Source organism: Alligator sinensis, unplaced genomic scaffold (assembly GCF_000455745.1).
Source record: "Alligator sinensis unplaced genomic scaffold, ASM45574v1 scaffold1667_1, whole genome shotgun sequence".
NCBI lineage: Eukaryota > Metazoa > Chordata > Crocodylia > Alligatoridae > Alligator > Alligator sinensis.
The window spans coordinates 323,352-332,565 of NW_005842504.1; the positions used below are offsets into that span (position 1 = coordinate 323,352).

Genomic DNA, 9,214 nt, shown 5'->3' on the forward strand with positions numbered 1-9,214 from the left:
GCCAAGTGGAGCGCCGCCTCCGGGGCGGGGCCAGCCTGCGCTCGTATGAACGAGGACGGAGGATCGCTTAGCTGCGCACACGTTCCAATTAATACGTAGGATAATATTGCGCTTCAAGTGCGGACCCGACGTGACGGTCAGATTAGGACAAACTAGGACTGGGGCCGCCCCAGACCGCGTCTCTGGCCCCGGGCCACGCTCTCCCCCCCGCCTCCAGCCGGCCCCCCGTTCCCACCGCACGAAATGCACGGGCTTGAATAAGGAATTGGCTTTTGGGCTGGGATTATACTTAGAAATCCTGTTTGGGCCACTCCGTGACTTCCCTCCGCGCTCCCCCCCGGACATCTCCCACGAGAGACCCGCCCGGCCCAAAAGGCGGTTTGGCCGTGCCAGCCCCCCGGCCAACGCACTCGAATAATAGAACAGAATCGAGTATAACGGCTCGAACAAGGAACTGGTTTTTGGGCTGGGATTAGAGACGGAAGTCCTGGTTGGGCCGCCCCGCTTCATGGCACGGGGCGATTCTCCCAGGCATCCCCGACCAGAGCGCTGTCCGGCCCAACGCCCAGCCTGGCTCTGCCACGCTCTCAACTCAGAGCAACTCAGAGATGGGGGATCACGGCGGCCTCCCGTCCTGGATGCCCCCCAGACAGCCGGCAGGGACAGGGAGATGCGGGGCAGGGAGGGGCGGAGAGGAAGGACGGCCGGCAGACCCGAAGCGGCTGTGGGGCGAAGGAGGGGAGCGGGGTGAAGCGGTGGGAGGAAGGAGGAGACGGGCGTGGGGGTGCTCTGAGCTGACAGCGTGGCAGAGCCAAACCGCGCTTTGGGCCGGGCAAGTCTGTGGCCAGAGATGTCCAGGAGAGTCCCCCGGTGCCACAGACGTATTCTGCTGGGCGGCCCAAGCAGGATTTCTAGCCATAAGCCCAGCCTGAAGCCAGTTCCTTACTCGAGCCATTATACTTAGTGCAGGGGGCGTGGGGGCTGTGAGTTGGCAGCCTGGCATGGCCAAACCGTGCTTTGGGCCGGGCGGGACGGCGGGCGGGGTTCTTTGGGACGGTCCCCCAGTGGCATGGCCATGAAATCTGGGGTGGCCCAAGAAGTACTTTGCCCCATAAACCCTAATCCGACCTTCATTTAGGGCTCTGTACTTGACGTGGAATATTATTTTACATCTTAATTAGTACATATGCATAGCTAATGAAATTCTCTTTCTTTAGGATATGGAGTTCATTAATAAGCTTTTATTGGCTCTAGATCAGCTTTGAAAAAGGAACCAGGAATAAGGAACCGACTTCAGTCTCACTGGGGCCAAGCAAGCAGCTGGCACCCAAGTGGCACCGAGGACGCACCCAGGGACGCCAACTCGTTGCGGTGCCAGCGCTCAGCCCTTCCCCGGTGCCCGCCGGCTACACCTGCTCCTCCATGGTGGCCCGGTCGCTGGTGGACTTGGAGGGCGTCGAGGCGGTGGGCTCCAACTCCTGCAAGGCGCCGGCCAGGCGGGCACCCAGGGAGCACCGGAGCCCGCGGGCCAGCAGCACGTAGAGCAGGGGGTTGAGGCAGCTGTTGACGTAGGCCAGGCCCAGCACCAGCGGCTGAGCGGCGTGTGCCAGGCTGTATGGGGCCGCGCCGGGCACGTGCGTGGCCAGGACCAGTCCCACCACGTGGTAGGGCAGCCAGCACACGAAGAAGCCCACCACCACCGGCAGCACCACCCGGGTGGGCCGGCGCGACAGCCCCCACCGGCTGTCACGGAGCCGGGCGAGGAGCAGCCCGTAGCAGGTGCAGATCACGACAAAGGGCGCCAGGAAGCCGCAGGCGAAGCGCAGGGCGGCCGTGGCCACCTCGGTCGCGTGCTGGTGCCCGGGCATGGCGGCGTAGTCCAGCACGCACGTCACCTTGGGGGAGAAGACGTCCGTGCGCGTCTTGCGGAAGAAGAAGGACGGCGCGGTGAGGAGCAGCGACAGCAGCCAGGCCGCCCCCCACACGCCCCAGGCCCGACCGGCCGAGGGGCAGACGGGCAGGGTCACCAGGGCGCAGCGGTCGGCGCTGATGGCCGTGAGGACGAAGACGCTGGCGAACATGTTGAGGATGGTGAGGGACGGCAGGAGCTTGCAGGGGAAGCTGCCCAGCGCCCAGTGGTGGTCGCGGATGAGGGGCATGGCCAGGAAGGGCAGCGCCAGGCAGCACAGCAGGTCGGCCACGGCGAGGTTGAGGAACCAGACGGTGTTCACCGTGCGCTTCATCTCCACGCCCGTCACCCAGATGACGGCCCCGTTGCCCAGCACGCCCAGTATGAAGACCAGGGCATAGAAGGCCAGGGCCAGGCCGTGGAGCGGCGTGAGCGTGTAGGGCAGCATGTCCGAGCTGTCCCGGTCGGGCATCGTGAAGTTGTAGTCACCGGGGTAGTCATCGGGGTAGGTGTTGGGGTAGGGGTTGTCACCGCTGCTACCCGGAGGGAGGCTCATTCTCCACCGGCTCCGACCCTGGGGAGAGAAACCTGGCTTGCTTTGCCGTGCTGAAATGGGGCGCCACGCGCCAGCTCCTGTCTGCAGCTCGGAGACCCACGGAAACCCCCAGCGTGGCCGCTCCAGACCCCGGGCTGCCCCGAGTGCAGAATGCTGCGTGCACGAGGACAGCACCCGCTCGCTGCACAGTCCTTGCATTGAGCAAGCCGTGCCCTGACTCCAGGCCGCCTGCCGGAGGGGGCTGTGCCAGGGGCACGGTGCTGGTATAAGCCAGACACACGCTTCCCAAGTGCACCGTGCCCGGTGAGCACTCGAGTGCATGGGGAACTCGCCGGCCGCCACGCCGGGGCTGTGCGGTGTCCAGAGAGCACCGTGCACCACAGCCATGAGTGTGTGCCTGTGTCAGGACAAGAGCAGCATCTCCACCCCCACCCCACACACACACACACACATGCACACACGCGCAATCCCCTCATGTGCCCCTCCGGAGCTACCCAACAGACGACGAAAGCCGGGAGGAAACCGGCCTCTTGCTGCCTCTGGATCCAAGACCGGGCACGGGCTTCACTCCCAAAGAATGAGGAAGGGGGCGGCTCCTGCGCTCCTAAGCGTCCCCTGCGACACACCCGAGCAGCGATTATAAGAGCAGATTTTCAATTGCCTCGTGATGCATTTCCTCCCTGCCCGGCGTAACCTCTGCCCACACACACCCTCGCAACCCCAGTGCGGGGGCACCGAACCCAAGACACCTGCACGAGGGTTATTGCTGGGGCTGGAGGGAGGATGAAGCTGTTTCCCACCTGCCGCCCCGCGGGCAGCGCGCCAGGCTCCGGGCACACTCGCAATCCATCCGGGGCAAGAAGAAACAGGTGTAAAGTGCAGCGCGGAAGGTGCAGCCAGACGAATGCTAGCCCGGGCCCGTTTAGACAGCGTCAGGGGCCTGGATGCAACGTCCCTGCCCGCCCGGTTGCTCCTTGGCCCGGAAGGGTGACCAGGATCCCAAACCCCTTTGTCCTCCGCCGAGCCCAGCTGGGCCAGAAGTTGTGGTCGCAGTTGCATCAGGTCCTTGCGACAGCAGCTGGACACCAAGGAACTGGGGGGGGGTTCCCCTGCCCCAGCCCTGAGCGAGGGAAGCAGAAGCAGCGGGGGCGAGGGGAAGCTGGGAGTTCTGCAAAGCTGGCGGGGCGCAGTCCTGCAGCTGGGTGCCCGCACATGCCGACCGTCACGGGCAGGCTGGGAAGCTGCGTGCCAAGGTGCGGGCACCCTCGGGCCCCTTCCCTGGGGCTGGGGCACAGCTGGGCTGCCGCTGGCTGCTTGGTAGGGGAGAGGGCCAGCGTGTTGTCTGCGGGGGTCCATCCCCCACGTGGGGGTCGTCGGTGGGACCCACACCGAGCCTTCCCCTGGCCCAGTCTTAGCACTGCTTGCAAACTCGCCGCACGCAGGATCCGGGCACGGCCAGAGTGCAGCAGCCTGAAGGATCCCCCTGCCCAGCTTTGGACCGGGGCTCAAGCCGGGGCGCCCCATCCCTGCCCCTACCCGCTGTGGCCAGGGGTCTCCCAGCCCCCCGAGACCGCCCGGGGATGGATCCCCCTCCCCATGGCCCAGCAGGAGCATTGCTCTCCCACTGCAGCTCCTTGCACAACTCCGGCCTTGTGTCACTTCCAGCTCAGCACAGGGCAGACATCTCTCTGGTGTGGTGAAGCCGCCTCCACTTTGCTTAGGACAGCAAGAAATCTCCAGGAAACCGGCCTCCAAACATAAACAGCCGAAAGGGGAAGCTGGGGGGAGCCAGATCACACTGGGGGCTGTGGCAGGGTGCGAGGCCATGGTCAAATCCCTGAGCCCCGCGCACGTCTGACCCGGGGCTGCAGCTTCAGAGCAAGGCTGCCTGCCCTGGGAGGGGAGTCAGGGGGCCAGGAGGCAAGCAGGGGCCCCAATCCTGAGCTGAGCCCACGGGTACGTGGTGCTGGGGGCTGCCTGTTTGCATCGTCTGCAAGTGCCGGCAGCAGCGCCAGGTACCACGAGACTGCACGGCCACTGCCCCGGCCCCGGGTCCCCTTGCAGCATCCAAGTCTTTGCACTGATCCCGTGCATGCACCCATGCACCCCTGCCCCATGGGCACCACGGCCCTGCCTACCCCCAGCCCTCAGGGCTCAGTCACAGCCCCCCATATCAGGGCCACAGAAAGCACCGCACTGACCGAGGGCCAATGTGCTGCAACACCCAGGGTGGAAGAGCTGGACATCAGCGTCCGGCTGCGCACACGGTCAGGGGGAGACACTTGGTGGGTGTGAAACCCCCTTGGCTACAGAGCGCAGAAGGCACGAGGCTGACGCTGCCCACAGCGGCAGGGAGACGCGCCTGCGGGCCTAAGGTTAGAAATGACAGGAGGCAGGAGATGAGCAAAGGCGCTATTTGTGCCTGACTGTCACATGGCAGCCGCACAGGAAGGAGCTTGGAGCCGGGTATCTCAGCTATAAATCACTTCCCCGCTAAAGGGGGAACCTGTCAGCTAGTTCCCATCCCGTCCCCACCCTCCCTGCCGAGCCAAGGACAGCGCAGGCCGCTGGAGCGCTGCGTTTATTGGTAGTCGGACACACTGGCGGCGTGGCCGGAGCGTGGATGTGCCCACGAGGCAGCTGGATTGTCCCTTTGCAACAGGGGGACCGGGCGCCGGGTAGGAGCCGGGGCTGACCCTCGGGGAGCCGATCGAGGCTCCTATGAGGCAGGGTGCGTGGGCGCCCAGGTGCATGGGGCTGCAGAGCACGGGAGCAGCTGAGATGTCCCAGAAGCAGGTGGAAATGGGGGCACGGAGCTGCGAAGGGGTGAAGGGGGCACCGAGGCAGCAGGAGCAGGGGATGCGGATGAGAGTGTGCATATTCGGGCGTGCACATTTGGACACGGCATCGTTCAAGTCTGCAGCTGGGGACTGGATGGGGATGGGGGGGCGCCGCCGCGGCGCTTCGTGCCCCCAGCTCGTAGCGACAGAGGGACAGGGGCGCGAAGTCCGGCTGGAGGCAGGAGGGGGACATGTCCTGCTCGCCCAGCTCAGATGGTGGTGGTCGTGCTCTTGTCCATGGTGGACCTGGTCCGCGCCTTGCTGTCCCCGGTGCTGGGCAGGTCCTCGGTGAGCGCCTCGCGCAGCAGGCCCCGCAGCGAGCGCCGGAACTTGACCTTGAAGTCCTGGCCGACGAGGACGTAGATGACGGGGTTGATGCAGCTGTTGATGTAGGCGATGCCGACGATGAGCGGGTCGATCTGATGGATCCTGTGGAAGAGGGGATCGCTGGACAGCTTGGAAGCCATGATCAGGCCGGTCACGTGGTAGGGCAGCCAGCACACAAAGAAGCCCACCACCACCACCAGCACCACCTTCAGCGTCTTCCGCGAGCGCCCGAAGCGGCTTTTGTGGATGCGCATCAGGACCAGCCCGTAGCAGGAGCAGATCACGGCGAAGGGCATCAGGAAGCCGCAGGCGAAGCGCAGGGCGGCCGTGGCCACCTCGGTCGCGTGCTGGTGCCCGGACACGGAGGCGTAGTCCAGCACGCACATCACCTTGATGGCGAACACTTCACTTTTGGTTTTGCGGAAGATGAAGGACGGCACGGTGAGGAGCAGCGACAGCAGCCAGGCCGCCCCGCACACGGCCCAGGCCAGCCGCGCCGAGCGGTGGGTCTGGCACCAGATGGGGAGGGGTCGGCGCTGATGGCCGTGAGGACGAAGACGCTGGCGAACATGTTGAGGATGGTGAGGGACGGCAGGAGCTTGCAGGGGAAGCTGCCCAGCGCCCAGTGGTGGTCGCGGATGAGGGGCATGGCCAGGAAGGGCAGCGCCAGGCAGCACAGCAGGTCGGCCACGGCGAGGTTGAGGAACCAGACGGTGTTCACCGTGCGCTTCATCTCCACGCCCGTCACCCAGATGACGGCCCCGTTGCCCAGCACGCCCAGTATGAAGATCAGGGTGTAGAGGACCAGGGCCGCCGTGCCGATGGGGGTGAACACGTAACCCAGGGGGTCGACATTCGTCGTGGTGGGGTAGTAGTCGGTGTTGTTGACCTCCCCGCCTGGGTAGTCTGGGTAGCCTTCCATTGAGTAGTCCATTGTCTTTCCTGCAGGTAAAAGAGAAACACCCGCCCCGTCGTCTCCTCCTGCTTGGCTGGAATAGGGCCCTGGAGCCGCACCGTGAGACCCGCACCCCTGGCCCTGGGTCTCATGGGGCCGGGACAGGGCGGGTGGCAAAGCCCCTGGGCAGGTGGGACTTTGCAGGACTTTCCCATGCCGTACGGCTTCCACTGCAGGCCACAAGACCACCACGACCGGCTATAGGCCCCGCAGCCAGGACGCTGGGCATAGATTTCAGCCCCTTGCCCAACATGGCCCCTTGCCCAACCCCGCAGTTGCCTCAGAGCGAGGAAGTGCAATGAGGTAATCAGGGCAGGAAGGAAGAAGGGGCAGTTCTTGCCCCAAGGCGGGAGCACAGTGGGGCTGGGCAGGAGGGCTGGAGCGCAGGGGGCATGATCGGGACCTGTGCATTGGCTGTGGGGAGTGGGGCAGGGGCGGCCACGGCAGAGTCCAGTCATGGGGGTGGGCACAAGGATGGGACAGACCCAAGCTGGTCGCTGCTGGGAAGTGACTTAAGCTTTTGAACCGCAATGGAGAACAGCCCAGACCGGAAAGGAAGCCCCAAGGGCATGCTGGGTTTGGGCGCACACATGTGGGGGGCGTGTATGTGCATGGGCATGCATGTATTAGATGTCCATGTGTCTGTGTGTTGGTGTGCGCGCGCAGGTGCAAGCTGGTATTACGCGTCTATGTAGCAGTGTGTTGGTGCACGTGCATCTATTAGGCATCCATGTGTCAATGTGTGTGTCTGTGTGTCGGGGTGTGTGCACGCACGCATGTGCAAGCATGTATTATGCATCTATGTGGCAGTGCGTGTTGGTGTGTGTGTGCACATGCAAGCATGTATTAGGTGCCTGTGTCAGCCTGCGCCAGTGTGTGTGTGTCCCTGTGTGTTGGTGCATGTGCGCACATACAAGCATGTATCAGGTGCCTGCATGTCAGTGTGTGTCCGTGTGCCGGTGTGTGTGCATGCATGCATTAGGCATTTGTGTCGGTGCATGCATGTGCGTGTACCAGCATGCATGCAGCATGTGCACGCAGACAGGAGACCACGGCAGGCAGGCAGCTGTTCGGGCGGGAGAAGGGGGAGGTTGGCTGGGGCAGGGAAGCACCGGCACCAGTAGCAGCAGTAGCCCCAAGCCCCCTGCCCAGGCCCAGAACCGGGGGTGGAGGGATGAGGGTCACGGACAGGCACGGGGGAGGCTGTCGGGAGCCGGACGGGCAGCCCCACGGCACAGAGCAAGGGGGGATGTGAAAGCCGCACACAGCTGCTGGACCCCTGGCCCGGCTGAGCCCGCTGGGATCCCAGGGGGGTGCCCAGGGAAAGCCCCCTGCTCGTGCCAACTCACCGTGCCGGAGAGCCGGGGCAGCCTGCGCCGTGGGGATCGCCGAGTGATGCGTGAAGCCTCTGCCCAAGCTGAGGTTATATACTGCGGCGAAGAGGAAGCTGAGGGCTGGCTGCCCCGTGGGGCGGGGGGGGGTCCAGCTCTCCCATTCCTGCAGGGAGCCGGGGCTGGGGCCTGGCTCCATTCCCAGCTCTGCCACCTGCCTGGCCTCAGGCAGGTCCTGGCACTGCCCTGCACGCAGAGCTGGGTCATGCCAGGACGGGCTCTCCGGGGGGTGTCACACCCCAGGGTCTGGGGAGTCCTAGGCATCTGCATTGCTGCTGCCCCGCCAGGGCGTAGCAGCAGGTCCATGCCTGCCCCATGGGCGGGGGGGAAGCCCCCCAGCTCAGCTGAGCTGCAGCAGGGCCCAGGCAGCGATGGGCAGGTGCAGGGCAGACAGGCCCGGGCCTGCCCCACGCCCGGCTCTCCCCACAGCAGCGCCGGGTGAGCCCCACGGAGGGGCCCTGAGCTCGCAGGCGTGTCCCGGAGCACAGCAGGACTCCTGGGTCCCATCCCTGCTCGGGGAGGGCGCCCGGGACCCGCACCCTAGCTCCGGGCAGGGGGGAGCAGGCGGGAGGGAGCCAGGGCTCCTGGGTCCCAGCCCGGTGCGGGGATGACGCTCCCTTCCCTTCCGAGGTCTCGCAGCACCCCCTGCCGCCCACGCCGCTCTCCAGCACAGCACAGCACAGCACAGCCTGGGCCATTGGCGGGGTTGGACAACCCCACAGCCGGCAGCCCCTCGCCTTCAGTCCCCATCACCCCGCAAGGCTCCAGCGTGGGGAGGGCGTAGGCAAGGGGGAGCCGCAAGCCCCCTCCTCCTGCCCCCATTAACCTCTTCCCTCCACCCCCCTGCCCCGCACAGGCCAGGCAGTGACCGCAAGGGGTTTCAGTGAGGGCTCAGCCCAGGTCTCCTTCACCTCCCAGGTGCTGCGGGGGCCCGGGGTGGTCCGCACGCCAGGGCCAGGGGGGCCCCAGCTCCATCCCCACTGGGCAGCACCATCCTGCACCTCCGCGGTTGCTTGGGGACCCCTGTCCAGGGTGGCAAGGGGTCCTCATCCTGCCGCTGCCTGGGGTGTGAGGGGGGCAGAGCTGTGGGGCGACTCGGGCCCAGGGTCCCCAGGCAGGCTGGGGGCTGTTGCCAGCACCAGGGTGTTGAACCACCCAGACCAGCGCATAACAGAGGAGCAGGAGCAGCGCAGACACGGGAGGGAGGCGCAGCCTGCGTGGTGGTGGCGGGGGCGG

At 65.7% G+C, this 9,214-nt stretch overlaps 1 protein-coding gene and 1 pseudogene across 4 annotated transcripts; both read right to left on the reverse strand.

Moving 5' to 3' along the window:
- Positions 1 to 1,224: 1,224 nt before the first annotated feature.
- Positions 1,225 to 3,420, reverse strand: LOC102372244 (C5a anaphylatoxin chemotactic receptor 1). 4 transcript variants are annotated; one of them, XM_006031407.3, is made up of 3 exons: positions 3,266 to 3,420; positions 2,960 to 3,080; positions 1,225 to 2,483 (listed from the first exon to the last, which is right to left on the reverse strand). In XM_006031407.3, exons 1-3 carry the CDS (start codon positions 3,313 to 3,315, stop codon positions 1,407 to 1,409), a joined length of 1,248 nt encoding a protein of 415 aa, XP_006031469.2. In that variant the 5' UTR covers positions 3,316 to 3,420; the 3' UTR covers positions 1,225 to 1,406. The 4 variants fall into 4 exon arrangements, with proteins under 4 accessions (XP_006031469.2, XP_025068865.1, XP_025068866.1 ...); XM_025213080.1 differs by having other exon boundaries at positions 2,927 to 3,080; XM_025213081.1 differs by lacking the exon at positions 2,960 to 3,080 and having other exon boundaries at positions 3,266 to 3,384.
- A 1,444-nt stretch (positions 3,421 to 4,864) lies between these two features.
- Positions 4,865 to 8,796, reverse strand: LOC102387037 (annotated as a pseudogene).
- Positions 8,797 to 9,214: the final 418 nt, after the last annotated feature.

Coding starts and splice junctions, on each gene's coding strand:
- LOC102372244 (XM_025213080.1), bottom strand. CDS start 3,315: ATGGATTGCGAGTGTGCCCGGAGCCTGGCGCGCTGCCCGCGGGGCGGC. Junction 3,081..3,265: donor CGCTGCCCGCGGGGCGGCAG/GTGGGAAACAGC, acceptor GGTGTGTCGCAG/GGGACGCTTAGGAGCGCAGG. Junction 2,484..2,926: donor GGCACATGAGGGGATTGCGC/GTGTGTGCATGT, acceptor TTCTCTCCCCAG/GGTCGGAGCCGGTGGAGAAT.